Source organism: Urocitellus parryii, chromosome 4 (assembly GCF_045843805.1).
Source record: "Urocitellus parryii isolate mUroPar1 chromosome 4, mUroPar1.hap1, whole genome shotgun sequence".
NCBI lineage: Eukaryota > Metazoa > Chordata > Mammalia > Rodentia > Sciuridae > Urocitellus > Urocitellus parryii.
Genome location: NC_135534.1, coordinates 134,530,429 through 134,550,567, shown reverse-complemented (window position 1 = coordinate 134,550,567; position 20,139 = coordinate 134,530,429). Strand labels below are relative to the sequence as shown.

The 20,139-nt window shown below is 34.5% G+C and overlaps 1 protein-coding gene across 2 annotated transcripts in view; it reads left to right on the top strand.

The window, feature by feature from the left end:
* Cep78 (centrosomal protein 78) overlaps positions 1-10,545 on the top strand; it is a 31,968-nt gene extending 21,423 nt beyond the window's left edge. The window contains exons 12-16 of one of the 2 annotated variants that reach the window (XM_026394024.2): positions 5,112-5,189; positions 7,350-7,516; positions 8,387-8,558; positions 8,860-8,907; positions 9,488-10,545. In XM_026394024.2, coding sequence (XP_026249809.1) covers positions 5,112-5,189; positions 7,350-7,516; positions 8,387-8,558; positions 8,860-8,907; positions 9,488-10,051 — 1,029 coding nt within the window. In that variant the 3' untranslated portion in view covers positions 10,052-10,545. The remainder of the gene's footprint in view (positions 1-5,111; positions 5,190-7,349; positions 7,517-8,386; positions 8,559-8,859; positions 8,908-9,487) is intronic. The other variant, XM_026394025.2, reaches the window with a different exon arrangement.
* The last annotated feature ends 9,594 nt before the right edge of the window (positions 10,546-20,139 follow it).

The window sequence follows — 20,139 nt, the reverse complement described above, 5'->3', positions numbered from 1 at the left end:
ACTTCTTTAAGCATAAAAGAAGCCAATCATCAGTTTCCAATGAGCTACTCTTTTATTCTTAAATACAAAATAACTGTGGTTCACCAGCTGGTTCAATAAAACTTACATGACAGGGGAAAAACAAGATGAAAAATGCATCCTGGTAGGGCCAGAAATAATTGAGGGAACAAAAATATTTTAGGAAAAAGGCATCTATAAAATAATAATAGGGTATAGTTTAAAAAGGAACTTTCAGAAAGCAAGAAAGGTCTCTGGAGGTTAAAATATGATTGTTGAGTCATGTGTGGTGGCACATACCTGTAATCCCAATAGCTCAGGAGACTGAAGCAGAAGGATTACAAGTTCAAGGCCAGGCCCCACAACTTAGTGAGACCCTGTCTCAAAATAAAAAGGACTAGAAATATAGCTTAGTGGTAGAGTGCCCCAAATATGTGTACATTTGTTGAAATAAATTCAATAGGAGTTAAGGAAACTTATTTCTCATTATATGTAAAACAAAGAAATGGAAAATATGACAAATGATATGGTCTTGAGGCTGTGTCTGTGAGGTCTAACATGTTACTACATGTTACCTATACCTTGTCTGAAATATTTGGGACCAGAAGTGTTTTCAAGTCTCATATTTTTTGTTTTGGAATGTTTGCATATATATGCAAATATAATGAAATGTCTTGGAACTGAGACCTAAGTCTCAAAACACAAAAGTTACTTACATTTTATATTCATCTTATACACAAATCCTGAAGATAAGTTTATACAGTATTTTTGATATGCCTGTGGGTTTTTTTTAAAGTTGTCAATGGACTTTTATTTTATTTATTTATATGCAATGCTGAGAATTGAACCCAGTGCCTCACACATGCTAGGCAAGTGCTATGCCACAGAGCCACTGAGCCACAACCCCCAGCCCAGTATGCCTGTGTTTTGACTGCAACCTCACATGAAGTCAGATGTAGAATTTTCTACTTGTGGCACCATGTTGGTGCTTAAAAACTTTCACACTTTGAAGCATTTCATATTTTAGATTAAGGGCTGAAATCTCTGGTCAGTAGAGAAGGAAATTATCCCTCCAAAAGCAAGCAAATGTCTCTTAACAGTAAATCAAGGTCTCAGGTGTTTTGCAAAGGGCTACACTGTGTTGAACAAGATGAATGAAGATAGACTTATATAATTGGACACTCTTTTTTTTTTAAGCTATACATGACAGTACAATGATCTTGACAATTCATACATTTGAATCAAATGGGGTATAATTCCTCATTTTTCTGATTGTACAGGTTGCAGAATCACATTGGTCATACAGTCACCTATATACATACAGCAATAATAATGTATAATTAGACACTCTTCGTTGTGAAATTTTAAAACAGTGAGGAAAGACATTTCAAAAAGAAAAAAAAAGTTAAATTTCTAAAAACGAATAAAAATTAACCTTTTTCATGCCTCTTATCATCTATTATAAATTCCAGAAGGCATTGGAAAGATACTTCAAAGTTTTAAAGGCAAATAATTTTGCACCTAGGGTTTTATATGTAACCAAGCTGTCAGTCTTAAGTGGTGGCTGAATAGGATATTTTGTACATTAACAAATTTGAAAATTTACCTCCTATGCTACAGCTTTCCTCGTTTAAAAATGTATGTAATCCAGCAAAATCGGGGGAAAAAATAAACCCAAAAGGAAGGTGAATTCAGTATAGAACAACCAGTCTAGATTTGTAACTTTCAGTGATTGTGTGATTGAGAGCTTTAAAAAAACTTGAAGCACATTACCATGTATTCAGCACAGTTAGAAGGGAGGAGGGAAGATTGAGAAGGAAGAAGGACATCAAACTCCAGAGGAGGAGAAAGCTCTGTTGACACAAACATAAAGCAGACTATATTGGGGCAGATTTTTAAACTACCATTGGTGTATGACAGGGAAGAAGAATCCACTTGAATTTGATAGTACGAATACAAGTTAGTAGAATATTTTGTTGAGTGATTTTACTTTGTAATTTTTTGTTCCATAGTCCCTATTTTCTTCAAGGAGCATGAATTACTCCTAAAGGAGTGGTTAGGACAAAGGGGTATTACTTTTTCATGAAAATGGGACATTATGTTTTAATTCCACTAGAGGGAGAAACTATTTCATGTAATTGTACTTTGGTGTTCTATATAGAACCAGTCAAGAATGGAAAAGTTTAATCTCTTTCCAGTGATGAGAGATTTTTGTTGTTTGTTTGTTTGCATCATTGTTTAAATTTCAGTGTCAGTTTCAGACAAACCTTAGTAACTTAGCAAGACGCTGTCTCAAAAAAGAAAAAAGAAAAGAAACAAACAAAGAATTTGAAGTTTTTAGAGCATTTACTTATTTTCAAACATGTTCTGAGTATAAAAGTATATACTTATTAAGGAAAAATTTGAGTATAATGAAAAATTTAATTTAAAGGAAAACCATTTATGCGTGGTTTTATGAATTTTATTTTTTTTTTGTACTGGGGATTGAATCCAAGGGTGCTTTTACCACTGAGCCACATCTCCAAGTCCTTTTTAATTAAAATTTTTTAAAAAATATGTTTTTGCAATTGTAGATGGACACAACACCTCCATTTATTTTTATGTGATGCCGAGGATTGAACCCAGCGCCTCACACGTACTAGGCAGGCACTGTATACCACTGAGCCCCAGCCCCCAATTTTTTAAATTTTGAGACAGGATCTTGCTAAATTGTTCTGGCTGGCCTTGAATTTGTAATCTGGGATTACATAACAAAATATTTTTTAAAAAAGAGGGTAGATCATAAAAAATCAAGACATGCACCACTATGCCCAGCACACCTGGATTTTATAATCTACACTTTAAAAAAAAAAAAAAAAAGTATCAAAATATTTTGTCATTGAATACTCTTCAGAGAATATGTTTAACCTTATGAACCATCTCTCAAAGAAAAAATGCAAAAAATTTTTAAAGATACTTCTAAAGCTCATTTAGTAACTCTGATTGAGATCTTTATTATCATTGTTTTTTAGTGGCTTCATAGAATGTTCCTTCATTCTATGCTATTTTTTGTTTTACTAATTACAGTTTGGAAACTTTTACTTCTAGGGTTTTGTTTTAGTTCTCTGACATTATGTTGATAGTTCACCTTGCCCACATTTGTGATTATTTCCTGAGGGAAATCAGAGAAAATTGTTGGTATAATCTAGAGATTACTCCAGAAAATGCTATCAGTTTCCTTTCCTAATGTCAATTTGTAGTAGAGCATCTCCACTCAACACATAAGCAGGGTTAAACCTAAAGTTGAAACTATGTTTAAGTGAATATTCAAAGCCTTTAAAATAAAAATGTATCCTGTTGTTTTAGTAAACATACATGTTCTGTTCATTTACTGTTGCACAACCACTCCAAACTAGTGGCTTAAAACAGCAGTAGTCATTTATTTTGTTTATGAACCTGGGGGTTGAGTTGTACATTAATTTTCTATCGCTATAAACTTGGTGGCTTTAAACAGTACTCACTTATTAGCTCACAATTCTATCAGTCAGAAGTCTGGGGTAGGACATGATAAGCATCTCTGCTCAGAGCATAAAGCTGAGGCCCAGGTGTCAGTCAGGCTGTGTTATCATATGAATGCTCTGTAAAGAACCTTCTTCTATTCATGCATACATAATTCACTTGCCTATAGTCTCAGCAACTTAGGACCTTAGCAACTTGGCAAGGCCCTCAGCATCTTAGATCCTGTCTCAGTATAAATAAAAATAGATGAACAGGGGATGTAGCTCAGTGGTAAAGGGCCCCCAGGTTCAATCCCCAGTACCAAAAACAAACAAAAAATCCTAAACAACAGCCTCAAAAAAAGCAGTTCCCTTCCTGTAGTTAGGACTGAGATCCCATTTCCTTGCTGCCTGTCAGTTTGGGGACTGTCTCAGCTGTTAGCCATCCCCTCCTTGCATTCTTTGCAACAACATCATACTTCAAAAGAAGCCAGCAATGGAGAATTTCCCTTGTGTCTAATTCCTTTTTTACTTGATACCTTTTATCAGGAAGAGCTTGGTCCCTTTTAATTGGTTGCTTGATTAGGTCACATCCACCCAGGGTAATTTTCTTATCTTAAGATCAATTGCTTTGGGGATCTTAATTGCTTCCCTTCAAAGCAACACCTAGATAAGTGTTTGATTGAATAGTGGGAGGTGCAAGAGGGTACCCCAGCAAAAGGATTCTTTGGGGGTCATTTTAAGGTTCTGCCTACCATAAGTAGTGACCCCTACTTTCAAGGAGTCTTAGTTCCTGAAAATGATAAAGGAGTTAACCCATTTGCATTTTATTTTTTTGACCTTGATGAAGGAGAAGATTACCATATTTGTGACCAACACTGGCACCCAACTTCCTTAATTCAAACCTGGCTCTACTACTTAACTAATGATGTGATCTTGAGTGTGTTAATCTACTTTTCCTTTCCTTAGTTTTCTTATGAATAAAATAACACAATAATTGTACTTTACTTGTAAGGTTTTGATAATTCAATTAGATAATACCAAGAAAACTCTTCATATATCTGGAACAATGCTTGACATTTGATAAAGTGCTTTGAAAGTGTTTACTTTTTAAAAATGCATTGTAGTTTGCAATTACAACGCATGTTAATAGTTTCCTGCCAGAGGTTGAGACAAGAGGATCAAAGCCACCTTCAGCAATGGTGAGGCGCTTAGTAACTCAGTGAGACTCTGTCTCTAAATAAAATACAAAATAGGGTTGGGGATGTGGCTCAGTAGTCCAGATTTCCCAGTACAAAAAAAAAAAAAAGTTTCCTATTATGAGGGACTCACAAATAAGAACAGAATTTTCCTTTCATGGCATTTACTTTTCATTTATGAATCACTAACTAGATCATGTATACACCTTAGGGTGAACTGCCACAAATGTCCTGGAAGCAGTGAGATTTAAATAAATTTGTAGCATGCTAATTTGGTATGTTTTGCTAATTAATTTCATTAGTGTGGTATGATATCACAAGTAGTATTCTGTAATTCCAGCTCTGCCCCTAAATACTTGGTGGAATCTGTAACTGGAAGAGCTTTGGGATAAGAGATCATAGTATGAATGAATTATAATATTTACTCTCTTCATTCTAGGGAAAACTGGAGGAGTGCCTAAAGCAGTTAAAAGAGGAAAGAGTAATAAGGCTTAAAGCTGATAAACGAGTCAGTGAGGTAAATAAGTTTTACATTCTGAAAGTTTTTTGTTTTTTAGTTTGAGTTTGATTTAATTCTAAGCCATATATACATACATACATGTAAACTTTGAAATATAGTTTAAAGTAAGAAAATAATAGTGATTGCAAATTGGTTCCATTATTTTTTTTATGGATAAGCTTTTTTATTTTGATGTCATACCTGTATTTGTTTTTGACAGTATTTGCTGACATATATGAGTATTTTTTTATTTGTTGTTTTAAGATATACATGATAGTAGGTAAAATTTGAAATTACACATATATAGGGTGCAATCCATTACAATTTTGATCTCGTTCTTGTGGTTGTACATAATGTAGAGTTACATTGGTTGTGTATTCATATATGATTATAGAAAGTTACGTCCAGTTCTCGACTATCTTTCCTATACCTATCTCCCTACCCTTCCCTTCCCTTCATCCCCCTTTGTCTAATTTAATGAACTGCTATACTTTCCCACCTTATTCTCCCTTGTTATGGATGAGCATCCACATATCAGAGAGAACATTTTTTTCTGGCTTTTGTTTTTTTGGGACTGACTAATTTCACTTAGCATGATATTCTATAGTTCCATCCATTTACCTGCAAATGCCATAATTTCATTCTTCTTTATGGCTGATTAATATTCCATTGTATATATATACCGAATATTCTTTATCCATTCATCTGTTGAAGGGGACCTAGGTTGGTTCCATAGCATGGCTATTGTGAATTGAACTCTTACAAACATTGATGTGGCTGCATCCCTGTAGTAGGTTGTATTATTTTAATCTTTGTATTTATTTATATTTAGTGTCATGTAATTATATTTAAAGTAAGTTGTAGTCTCTTATTTGTCTCTAGGCCTTTATACGACTGCGGTTTATTTTCTGACGCATGAAATGGACTTATTAGGCTTATACTGCATGTGCAGTAGCATAAAATGAATAATCTAAGTATAAGATAGTGGAAATACCACAAATGCAATGACAGATAAAAATCTATACTATATAGAGTACTAAATTAGACTAAGATGCATGAAAGCTAGAACATTTTTTATAAACATATATAATAATATAATTTGTACAAAGAGTATAGGGAGGAATTTTTGATAGTAATGCATTAGATTGAAGGACACTTAGTCAATTAAGAAATACTGAACACCTGATTGTATAAGGCAAAAATTACATTGCAAAGAAATGGTCTTTCTGAGAAATTAGTGCTGGGTTTGTGTATGGTTTTACATAAGTATATGATGAGAGGCAGCAGCATGCAGGGGAGTAAATATTTTCAAGAAGCCAACAAGGAGGTTGCAGGTATTGGTCGTTACCAGTTAACAAGTTAACAAAACTTCCAAATCTTAAATTACTCTCAACTTAATTAATCCTTAACATTTAGCAGAATTATAATAGACTTTGCTCAAATCAGTCTCTATATTTTGTTTTCTAATTTACTTATTTTGTGTTTTTTAGTTGTAGATGGACACAATACCTTCATTTTGTTTGTTTATTTTTATGTGATGCTGGGAATCAAACCCAGTGCCCACACATGCAAGGCAAACTCTCCACCACTGAGCCACAACCCCCCGTTTTCTAATTTAAAAGAAAAATCTTAGGCACCTAATTTTCTAGTGTAGAATGATCTGGTATAAAAATGTAACCAGTTAATGATCTTTTGAAATATTATTAATGAAATAATAACTTCCTGTTTTGCAGGAAATTTTGTCAAATGTCTCCAAGTTGTTTTTTTTGTTTGTTTTTTTTTTTTTTTTTTTTTTTTTGGTTTTTTTTTTTTGCTTGGTTGGTTTTTGTTTTTGTTTTTTGGTACTGGGGATTGAACCTAGGGGTACTTAACCACAGAGCCACATTTCCAGTCCTTTTTTATTTTGAGACAGGGCCTCACTAAGTTGCTGAGGCTGCCTTTGAACTCAGGATCCTCCTGCCTCAGCTTCTCAAACTGCTGGGATTATAGGTGTGTGCTGCAGTGCCCAGATGTTTCCAAGTTTTGATCTGTTTACTCTTATTGTCATCACTGTGAAGACTTATACAAATTAATTATATTTTTAAATGTTTTATTTTAGTTTTGTTACTTAAAATTTTTTCTTTAGATTACAAAAAATGTATGAAAATTGTGTCACACACTTTCAACCTTCTTTTGTAGCTGGAACATGAAAATGCCCAGTTAAGAAATATAAATCTCACTTTGTCTGAAGCCCTTCATTCACAGTCCGTGGCAAGCATGATCCTGGATGATGAAGGTGTTTTGGGCAGTATTGAGAATTCTTTCCAGAAATTTCACGCTTTCTTGGATCTCCTTAAAGATGCTGGGTTAGTTTATTTCTGTCTAGGGCATTTTTCCTTCCATAATTTTAATCATAGTTTGCTAAGGAACCTGAGTGATTTTCAGAGCTCTGTAAGCTATATTTAGTGTGTAATGATAATATACTTGTTTTTTACATGAAAAATTAGTTGTTAAAAAAATGCAAAATGGCAATTCTGCCTTGGTAGAGAGCCTATCATAAAAAGTAGTGCTGTAGTAATTGGTAGGTATAACTCTTGGCACAGACTAAATGAAAGGCAATTATAATTGAAAATATTGAGGAATGTGTAGAAATTTTCTTGCCTTTTATTCATCTTTCTTGTTGAATAAGTTTAAATTGATATTTTTTGTCCTATTGTAATGCTTATTAATCTCCTGGATAGATATAGATACAAATATAGATTGGTGGTTCTAAACCAGGAATAATTTTGCTAAAAGTAAGAGTTGGAGATAGTTGATGAGTGATATTTTGTATGTGAATGGGTTGATAGTGGAAATATTCATATTCTTAGAAATCGTAGGAAAAGTGGTAAAGTGTATGGGGATAAGAGGCACAAGGTGCCCCTGGTAAGTTAGAGCTTAAAATGGAGGAGTGATGCTAAGGACATAAAGTCAAAAGATATTAATACAAAGTTGTAGAGAATATGGAGTACAGGAAGGATTGGATATCCAGTATGTACCCCAAGCATGAATATGGGAAGATCTGAGAAATATAGAGAGATGGGGGTTATGATCTGAAGTAAGATAATGGCTTCTAAGATCTTAGAAGCTTAGGTATTCATTTATACAAATATTTCGTGCTTGTAGGAATAGGGAAATCCGAGTTATTCTGATGAGATTACAGTAACCCTTCTTTCTCGTTTGTTCCTCTTATGCAGGCTTGGGCAACTTGCCACAATGGCTGGTATAGATCAGTCAGATTTTCATTTACTAGGTCGTCCTCAGATGAATTCTACTATTAGTAGTGCACCTAAAGAAGAAAAGAAGGCACTTGAAGAAGAAAAAACAGATCCAAAGCAAAATGCCCTAGGACAAATGCAGAATATCCAAGTAAGTGGGCAGAACTTAATGATCAAAGAATGACTAGTAAAAAGGGAATTGTTCAATTAGAGAGAAAATGAGAACTGTTCCTCAGCTCCCAAGCTGGGGGACCAGAAGCCTCTTTAGGGTCCTTTCCATGTCTGAGATTAGTAAGTTTGTGTCCATTTCATAATATTATATTGTAAATAAGAAACTTATTTTGACAGTTTATGATTTAAAGCAGATTGTCTTCAGTAAAGAAGGAAAGATTAGAGAAAATACTCTAAATTTTAAATTTTGTAAATGTCTATTTTATTCACATTTCATCTAGGTTTCTATTTGTATGCAGTCAGCTTACAATGAAGGAACACTAATGAAGGTACAAATACTGATACAGATAATTTAAAAAAATAAGTAGTCCAGATATAACTAAAAGGCAATATATTGTAGGTAGCCACTGGTGATGGGAATGGGAGGGGAAAACCTGTCTGCCACAGGACTCCCCTGCTGCTTTTCCCCTGCCTTACCTGGAGCCCCATCTCTCATCAACCAATCTCAGACTGTTCTCAGGAACTGACAGTTTGAGAACTCAGTTGAGTTACACATTGGATACTACTTACATGCATGTGGTATATAGAAAATAAATTCATTTTCTTAGGAAATAGGTGTTGTTTTGTTGTTTTAGGTTTATTTGTTGCTGTTTTTGAAGGAGGGAAAGGGAAATGGACAGTAATTACATTAAACACAAAATCTGAAAATGTTCTAGACCTAACTCTGAATATAGCACATTTTGAGTGTGGAGTCATTTGCCAAGATACAATTAGTGGGGAAAAATGACTCTAAAATCTTCTGAGCAATCAGCTGATGGCTTAACAACAAGATTACGGAATTACAATCAAGTTCTGCACTCTTTAATGGTTAGCTTTGTTTATGACTGAATTTTTTGTTTTCCTTTCCAGTTTCAGAAAATCACAGGTGATGCTAGAATTCCTTTGCCTCTTGACTCCTTCCATGTCCCGGTTTCTACTCAGGAGGCCTCAGGAACTTCCAAAGACAACCTGGGAGACCCAGCTCCTGAGCAGCAGCAGGAATCTTTTGAAGGATTCATGGCGAGAACATGTTCTCCTTTAGCAGATATGATTTCTGGAACTGGAAATCAAAGAGAAGAAGAGGAATTATCTAGAAATAGCAGTTCACCCTCAGAGAAAATGACCCAAACAGGTGAATATACCAAAAAACACTTTGCCAAGAAACAGCCTGGGAAGGACCTGCATTCCTATTCTGACTCCTTTATAAACCAGAAAAGCAAAGGAATTGGGGAAAATAGGTCTTTGGTTCATGAGTCAATTAAAAGTGAGTCTTCAAAAAACTACATTTCTGTCAAGAAAGAAAGTAGAATAGTGACTGTTTCATCCAAGACAAATAAAAGTAAATCCAATCCACTAGAACATTCTGAAAGTGATACTCTTGGATCTGATTTTGAAGTTCAAGAAAGCATCCATTCTCTATCACGCTTGACCTAGGTCTAAACCTTCTGAAATTATGTTTTTACCTTCAAATTTTAATAAATTTTCTTATGTTTTTATTATGGCATATGGTGTCTTAAAATATAGGAATGGAAGCCATTAAAGGAATGTTTATCTATGCTTTTTATCATAATGAAGATTCTGGCATATTTTCCCTTTTGATACTTTGCACTGTTCATTCAACAAATGTTTACAATACTATTCTGGGTACTGTGGCTTTCAGCAACAAAGAAAGCAAAGCTTTTACCCTTATGGAACTAATACTGTGTGGAGGGAGAAAACAACAGCAACAATGCAGGGGAAGGAGACTAGAAAGGGATGAGATTAAGTTGATTAAGTTAAATGTAGAAATGCAAATCACATGGCCAGAGGTCATTTGACATGTCCTAATTTATAACCAGAGCAACAAACATGTACTTAGGTACTTAACCAACCATGTTATGGATTACAGCAACCCTATACAGGAGTAAACTACTGTTATGCGCATTCCGTAGGTGAACTTGAGGAGATTGTGAATTGCCCAAAGTTGTCCAGATATAAACAGTACAGCTGGGTTTGGAACCAGAACCAGTGCTCATATTCATTTATCCATTTTCCCTGTTAGGAGAGAAACAGCTTAACAGATGGCAAGAGAAAAGCCAATGAGCACTAGAGGTGCAAAAGGGGGAGGGGGGCTATCAGAAAGTATACCTATCCCTTACCCCAGCCTTTTTCAAAGGCAGAGTATGTAAATATGACCACATTTCTAGACTAAATCATCCTTCCTCAGTAAAATATGCCCGGATAAATCCTGTAGAACAACCAGACTAAGAGAAAAGCTGAGAGTGTCTGATTTCTCCTAAACACTCCTTCCTCTATGTTATCAAAGGACTACTACAATACTCTTGAATCCATTAATCTTGGCGCTTTAATAGTATGTGGAGTGGAGAGACTCAAGATGGTATTTTAAAACTGTGTGTTCCATTCCATGGTGGGAATACTGAGTGAATTTAATGTGTAGGGAAAAGGGAAGCTGTGAGAAAGATTATATAATATGAGACTAAGGTCATGTTTTTATCTAAGAAGAGATCATTTGGGTACCTAAGCTAAGTCTTAAACTAGTTAGAAGCTGGTGAATAAGGAGATGAAGAGAACCACAGAAACAGGTAGTTTAGAGTTCCTGGAATGTCATCAGACAATGACATGTGACATTCAAGTAGGCACCCAAGAGGATGAGACCTGGTCTTAACAATCCATGTTGCCTGAAACTAGTTCTCTTTCCTCAGGAAATAATGAGCTAATAAGAAGTGACAGTCCTAGGTTTGAACATTAGATCACTTAGTATGGAAGATACACTAAAGAAGCATGGAGATTATTTTTCTTCTTTTCTGAGGAGAATTTTTAAAAATTTTTATTAATTCATTTGTTGGTATTGAGGATTGAACTCAGGGATACTTTACCACTGAGCTACATTCCCAGCCTTTTTTATTTTTTGAGACAAGTTCTTGCTAAGTTGCCCAGGCTGGCCTTGAACTTATGCTCTATTGCCTCAGTCTACTGAATCATTGGAATTATAGGTTTGTATGACTACAAATGGTGGGTTTCTAATTAAAGAACTTAAGCTCCCACTTACTGTCCTACCCTTACTTAAAGTATTTTGTGGACAAACATAATGGAGATAGTGGCTTAAATAAAACTAAGCTTTTTTTGTTGTTGTGTTGTTTTTTGTTTTTTGTTTTTTGTTTTTTGCAGTGCACCTCACACATGCCGGGCAAACACTCCACCCTGAGCCATATCCTTATTCCCTTAAGCTGGTTTCTTCACTGTAGGACTTCTCAGCACAACATAGGGCAGTGTTCATTCTAAATCTTTAATAAGATAGTCATATTGTAGCTGAGCATGATAGTACATGGCTGTGATCCCATTGACTTGGGCAGGAGGACCACAAGTTCAAGGCCAACCTCAGCAACTTATTGAGGCCTTAAAAAATGTAGTGAAACCTTGTCTCAAAAAGGGGAATAACTCAGTGGTAAAGTGCCCCAGGGTTCAATCCCCAGTTCTTAAAACATCTTTTTCTTTCTTTCTTTGTTTTTTTTTTTTATGTGCAGCCATTCTCAAAAATGTTTGATTATAGAGTCCTTTTAAAATAGGAGTTCCTAGCAACTGATTATACAATTTGATAACTTCTGAGTTAGTCATAGTAAGAGGAGAAAGATTTGAAATAAGTATGATGAAGGAAATAAGCTTGAATCTTAGGAAATAAGACAGCAGTTTGTTACAGCAGTTATCTTACTGGATATCACCCTCAATTTTGAAGAAGGAGCGGTATGTACATCCTTTGTGCAGTATGTACTCCATAAGATTGGTTGGTGGTGTCAAGGTTGAAAATAACCAAACTGCTTTGGTTTCCAACTGCTTTGGAGAAAAGAGTTTGGTTTCGGATGTGGTGAGCTGTAAAGCACCTGTAGAATTCAGGAGGAGGTGACTGGTAGATGTTTTGATGAGTAAATGAAGACATGAAAAGAAAGAAAAAAGTCAATCAGCATAGTAGCTAATATGAAAGTGGATGAGATTGCCAGGAATTGTGGGGACTGACATTAAATGACAAGCAAAGAAAGGGTTCTGAAAGATATGATTGTGTTTCAAGAAGAAAGAAAAAAAATATGATACCATGCTATGAAGAAGTGTTCATTGGATTTTGGCAGTTAAATCCTGGTGACCTTAGGGCAATTCAATGAATTGGTTGATGGAAAAATTACAGTAAGTAGATGGGACAGGGCTGTCCTGAGGAGGCAAAGAAGTCAAGATTGATTATTCTTTGAAGGAGTTTGGATAAGAAGAGGAAACAGCTAAAGACAAATTCTTTAGAATAAGAAGGACTTGAATTTGATGGGATGACAGGAAAGAACTAATTGAAGAAGAGGACCATGTATGCAGCAGGATCTCAGATAAGGTGGAGCATAATATATGCTTATAAGACTAAAATTGATCTGAACAGATGAGGATGGAGATTTGGTTTCTGGATTTGAGGTGGCTCATCTGCATACATCAGGGCAACAAGTTCTTAAGATCTGGGAAATAGAGATTAAAAATCAGAGAAGGTCACATCACAAAATACATAAAAAATAATTATTTACTATCAGAGTTGGAAGATGACTGGTTAGTGTGGAGGGAGATAAAGGTGGAAAATGGAAGTTAAAAGAAGTGCCTTCATTTTCTAATCAGTTTAATTTCAAAAGGGTAGTTATAATCTCTAGCCTTAGAGTCTAACACTTGATTTTCACAGAATCAGCAAGATAGGAGGTGACTGTTTTTTTTTTTAAATTTGATTACATACCACATGCAGGAACTTGTATATAACATGATATATTTATATGACTTAACACATTCTTCTGCTCTTCCAGAATCCTCTTGAAATGACTATAGAAGCGTTAAAACTTTTTAAAAAATTAATAGCAGAGTTGGAAAACCAGAAAATGAATAATATGGTATTTCTAGAAGACTAAAAGGCAGATTATTGAAGGACCAGTTAGTTAATATGTGGAATAGCTAAGCTATTCCACTTTGGAGCATCTAATTCTGGATTTTGATAACCAGAACTAAGTAAGCGCTATTTCAAGTGGAAATTATGACATAGGCAACTTTGGGATTGGAGAATAAGGTCATTATCCAAAATGACTACAAGAAGGAACTGAAGTTCCCACCCACACTCTTTTGCTATAGTAACCTGCCACTTCCCTTTATAATTGCCATAGGTCCCTAAAATTAGTTTGTATTCATTGAAAGTTAACCAGTATTCTCATTTGGCTGAAGAAAAGTACTTCATGGTTTAATCTGTGGCCCTCATCTATAAATAGGAATAGCCAAGAATCATCAAATCTGAGGCAACCAGGTTACAAAAAGGGAGAGAATCCTAGGAGAACAGAATTGACATATATATTTGTTGAATTAATGACACAACACAAATATCAAGTTGGTATTAGACTTTACATCAGTAACTATATAACTAAGCAAACTGAACAATGGATTTTCAATTCAAGGAAACTGATGAAACTGGTGACCTGCTAATCCCCTTTAACAGAAAAAGGTTATAAAAGGTTAAATACGCATATGTGAAAAAGTCTAACTAAAATGTAACATGGATGGAGACAGGGCAGGATATAGGAAGTGAAAACGTGCAGGAGGTTGTAATATTCAAGGGCAGGATAGAGATAATGTTTTATTCTTGGTATTGATAGAAAAATAAAGTTAAGGGTATACTAGCAAAGTTAGGTGATGCTTCAGTAACAACCTCCAAATCTTGATTTCCAGCATAGTTTTGTGTTCATGCTACTTGACAAATTGTCTAGCGTTCCTACTGGATATCACCCTCAATTTTGAGAGCCAGCCTGGTAGAACATTATGTGGAACATTCCTTGTTGTGCCCAAGGAAAGAGTATGGACGGAACATACAATATGACTTCAAAGCTTCTACCTAGATATAGTGAACGTCACCACTACTCACGTTTCACTGGCCAAAGAAAGTCACATAGCCATGCCTGAGTTAATAGAATAATGAAGTTCAGACTTGCCACATGGCAAGAGAAGGAGAGAGAGAACCAAATACATGTCGACAACTTTAATAGCTACTAAACGACCAGGAAATGGAATTGAATTTTAAAATCTGCCAAAAGATAGAAAGAAGAAAAAAAAATATCCAAAACCATGAGTAAAAAGACCAAGTTCTTTTCTCACAGTAAATGTGAATAAGTTAAATTCTGGAATCCCTAAGCTTAATGAAAAATACAAAATCTAATTATATATTATTTGCAAAAGATAAATTTAAAAGTAATGTCATTGATTATGAAGAGACAGACAAAAATATAGCAGGCAGATGCTAACAAAAGTAGATGTGTTATAAGAAAAATAGTAGAATGAAATAGACATTATTACTTTATGTATATATGTGACTGTATGACCAATGTGATTCTATAATATGTGTAATCAGGAAAATGATAAATTATATCCCATCTATGTATGATATATCAAAGTATATAAGTGCATTCTACTGTGATGTATAACTACTTAAAACAAATAAAAAATGCAAAATAAAAGAAAAAGAAAAAAGTTGAATAAAATTATCTACCCATTAAAAAAAAAATAGATGTGTTGATTTCAGACTAGAACCCAAGGTGAAAACCATTAAAGAGGACCTAGAAAATTTAGAAGAACATATTGCATAAAGATTTTTAAAATGTCTGCAGTTTTAAAACTTCATTTCAAAATTATAAAATAAAAATCTTAAAATACAAGAAAAAAAGAAATCCGTAACACCTGTACCTCAGATACAGCATTTAATCGCCAAGATATACAAAGAACTCAAAAAACTTAACACCAAAAAAATAATAATAATAACCCAATCAATAAATGAGCTAAGGAACTGAACAGCCACTTCACAGAATAAATACAAATGCTCAAAAATATATGAAAAAATTTTCAACATTTATAGCAATTAGAAAAATGCAAATTAAAACTACACTGAGATTCTATCTCACTCCAGTCAGAAAGGCAATTATCAAGAATACAAGTAACAATAAATCTTGGTGAGGATGTGGAGAAAAAGGTTCACTAATACATTGCTGGTAGGACTGCAAATTAGTACAACCACTCCAGAAAGCAGTATGGAGATTTAGAAAACTTGGAATGGAATCACCATTTGACCCAGTTATCCAAAGTACTTAAAATCAGCTACAATAATGTAGAACTATGGTACTATAAATAAAAGACAAAAGATTGGGAAATGTGTGTAATACAACAAAAGGTTTAAGGTACATAATATAAAGTGACTACAAACAAAAAATTGGACACCAATTACACACTTAAGAAGAAATACAGCACATAAAAACATTTAGCTTCACAAGCTGAGTTATTTTAATACATTAAAATGACACTTAAGAATTGGTAATAGTGCTGGAGAAGATGATGTATGGAAATTAGTACTTTCAGTCATTGTTGAAGGAAATATAAATAAGTAGTTTTTTGAGTGGGTAACTTGGTGGTGTTTGTCAATATTTAAAATGGTCTGCCTTTGATCTAACAACTCTAAATGTAGCCATTTACCCTAAATAGTCATGCAAGTATCCTCTGGGGTATATGGCGTGTACTGAAGCATTTTTTTTAATAAAAAATTAGAAACCATAATTGTACAAAAATGCAGAAATTGTTGAATTAGAATATACCCATTCTGCTCTTATTTAAGCTTTGGGGCTAATACTACATATGGCACAATGACATATGTAGTATTATGATTGACAAGATCATCTCTGATAGGATTAAGATATAATTTTTTAAAAGAGATAATTTACTGACATGTCTCTGACAATCTGACTTACTAGACAGCAAACAATATATAATACTGGACAAATATTTCTTTAGGACATTCAGATTATTTAACTTGAGTTCAGCCTTTTTGTGACTTTTCTGAAAGTGCAAATAATTCTTTGGATTCAGAAAGGTATACAATATGCATGGTTTCTTAAGTTTGGTTTTAAAATCTAAAGTTTTAAAAAGAAAGTCCATTGGGGCTGGGGATGTGGCTCAAGCGGTAGGGCGCTCGCCTAGTGTGCGTGCGGCCCGGGTTCGATCCTCAGCACCACATACAAAAAACGAAGATGTTGTGTCCTCCAAGAACTAAGAAAAATAAATGTTAAAATTCTCTCTCTCTCTCTCTGTCCCTTTCTCTCTCTCACTCTCACTTTTAAAAAAAAAATAAAATAAAATAAAAAAATAAAAAAAAATAAAAAGAAAGTCCATTATAAAGAATCAAATGCATAGACAATATGTTAAGTTCACTCTGGAGGCCAAAAAGCTCCACAGAAAGCAAGAAGAAACAAAGAAAATGTAGAATTTATATATAAATACAAAGTATGCATTGAAGATCTATTTCTACCAATAAATATTAAAACAAAGAAAAAAAATTTCTAATTCCTACCATGTAATAGTCTGCAGCAAATAAACACAATAGTTCTACAGTGTGGACATGAAAATATTTCTGAGACATACAGAAAAAAACAAGTGGCACAGTAATCACACACTCCAGTTTACATTCATATAGTTAAAACCAGTTTACAAATACATACTGCTTTTGTGTATCTGTGTGTGCCTAGACAGTAGTACATACTAAGTCAACTAGTTTCTTCTACTAAAGCAGTTGTTTTGAGGGAGGAAGAATGCAAGACAGTTTTTCATATTTTAACTCCATTTACTTTTGGGTTATTGAATTTTTTTTAAGTAAGTCTGGTTTTATGTTTGATAAGTGTATAAATTCCTCTTCTGTCATGAACCTGGGTGATGTTGGGTACACAGGCAGAAGAATTCACCAAAATAAAGAGAAGCAGTTTAGAGTTCATTAGGGAAATGATACTCTAACCCTAACCCTAATCCTAACCCAGGATGTCTGCCAATGACTCAGAGGGTATAAGATCAGGGTTTATGTGCACTTTTGAGTCCTTTGTTCACCTTTGGTGGACTTTTTCCTAGGAGTGGTTTATGCAAAGCAAGGGGTGATTGACAGATTCCTGTCCCTTTTTCATATGCTTATTGTGTATGTGCCATGTGCTTGTTCCCGGGGTTTTAGACAAGGACTTTTCTTTATTAGGTTACTCTAGGTCAAACTTGGATCTCTGTGAATGCTTCTCAAGATGGTTGGCCAATATTTTGAAAAACAGGATATTTCTGTTTACACTTGGGGAAGTTAGCTCCTCAGATAATACAATGGATTGGGATAAAAGAGAGTCTTTAGGCTTATGTCAGCTATGCTAATTGAGATGGGATGGGGCTTGAGACCTATCTTGACTCACTTTCATTGTAGAAATTTGGAAAATTAAAAAGGGTGATGTTATTCCTTATGCCCTGTGTTCTTTTTTTTTATCCTGTCTTATTTTTTATGTCTGTCTTATTTCCTTATCTATGTGAATGAAAAACAAGCTTTATTATGTAAAATTCTCTCAGAGCTTTGGACCTTGGAGTGTTGGTGGAGCCTACATAATGTACTCAAACCTTCTTGGATAGCAACCTATCATATGATCATATTTTCTACTTGTGTGCACATACCATGAATGGAAAATTTCATAAACAATTCTTATTGTACATCTAGCATCTCACTCTGATTTGTTCTGTTCTAGTTCATGCCTTTAAAGAAAATTCTGCTTACAACCTACTGTTTCACAGTCCTGTAACAGGTCATGTCCTATAGTTTGAAAACATCAGCTATGGGGCTGGGGATGTGGCTCAAGCGGTAGCGCGCTCGCCTGGTATGCGTGCAGCCCAGGTTCGGTCCTCAGCACCACATACCAACAAAGATGTTGTGTCCGCTGAGAACTAAAAAATAAATATTAAAAATTCTCTCTCTCTCTCTCTCTCTCTCTCTCTCTCTCTCTCTCTCTTTAAAAAAAAAAATCAGCTACAAGATTTTAAACATCAGTTCTGTGAACCCCTGATAAAGCTGGGTGGCATAGGGCAAATCTTTCCTACATTTGCTTTATTTGGCTAAAAGTAATTTCTACATTCAGGCCTTACATCAAAGCCTAGATTTCCTTTTTTTTTTTTTCTTTTTCATTTTCTGTTTTTTTATAGGTGCACTATAATTACACATAATGGTGGAATATTTGTACACGATATAACAATTTTGTCAATACCATTTCCAGAGTATTTCCCCTTTTGCTCTTCTCCTCACTCCCCTCAAAGTGTAGCTTTCTTCACCTCTTCAACTCTTAATAGTCTTAAGGTAATTCTCATTAGATTCTTTTTAAAAAAACTTTGGATTTTCACATATGATTTGGTTAAAAACGTAGAAAACAAGAGACTTCACCCTGTGGTTTAAGGCATTTGGTATGCCTCGCTGTTCCCAAACACAGAATGTACTGTAGAGGTTGAAAGAGCTCAGCCTGATGCCTGGATTCTCTTAGTACAATTTGTAAATTTTAAACCAGTGTGAATTTAAAAAGAAAAAAATCCCACCAATCTCTAAGTCAAACAACTCTGAAATAGATGGAGTAAAATATGTAAAGCTTCCTTGTGTACTTCCTCACTCAACATTAACCCTGGTAGTTTAGGAATAGATAAGAATACCTCCTATAGATCAAATAATCATTAACCTTGTTCCAGAGAAGCCTGTGAAGATTAGTTGGTTTATTTAATGTCTTAGAAAGATAGTCCTCAAAATCCTTGAAATGTGGAAGAGGCTTTATCTCTTTAAAAAAACAGAAAACAAAATCTTAAACTAGAAAATCCTAATTCAGGACCTTAAATGATAAAATTTGAGTAGGATTTGAATACACTAAAATCAATTTGATAGTCAGTCCCAATTTTTTTTTTACCAAAGTCAAAATTTACTTAACCCTCCTGGGAATCGTATGCTTTATTGTATACTAGACAAGAGACACTTTCATACATTATTCCAAGAATCAAGAACCTGTAGGGGGAAAGTCTTATCTTTATCTTAAAGAAGAAATGAGACCCCTAGAAGAATTGATTAAGTTTTTAGGGGGTTTCAAGGCATGAGCAGGATTTGTTGCTTTCAAATCTGTTTTCTTCCCACAGTGTGGCTTTTGGCGCTCTTTGCTGCACAAATATTTATTCTAAAATATTTATTGTCGCTGGTTGTCACCATATATTCAAAGAGGCTGCAGCAGTGAATGATCCCCTAGCCTGAGCTGTTGCTGTAGTAAAAGGGACTAGAACAGCCCATGTGCAAGAAACGTTTTTCTTCATTTTTTGTTCTTTATGGACACTTGGGTTTATATCACTTTCTGTAGTTATTTTCCTTTCCTTGGTATAGCACTATAAGTTTAAATTGGCAGTGCCTCTAAATGTTTTGGTGTGTTTTCCATTCTATTTATTTATTTTTTAAAAATTAAATATTAGCTAGGTACAGTGGCACACTCCTATAACCCCCTCCCTCTGGGAGACCAAAGCAGGAGGGTCTTAAGTTCAAGGTCAACTGAGACAACTTAGTGAAATCCTATCTCCAAAAATAAAAATGACTGAGGATGTAGCTCAGTAGGCCCTGGTTTTAAACCTCAGTACTACAAAAAAAAAATTTTTTTAAATTAAATATTAAATAATTT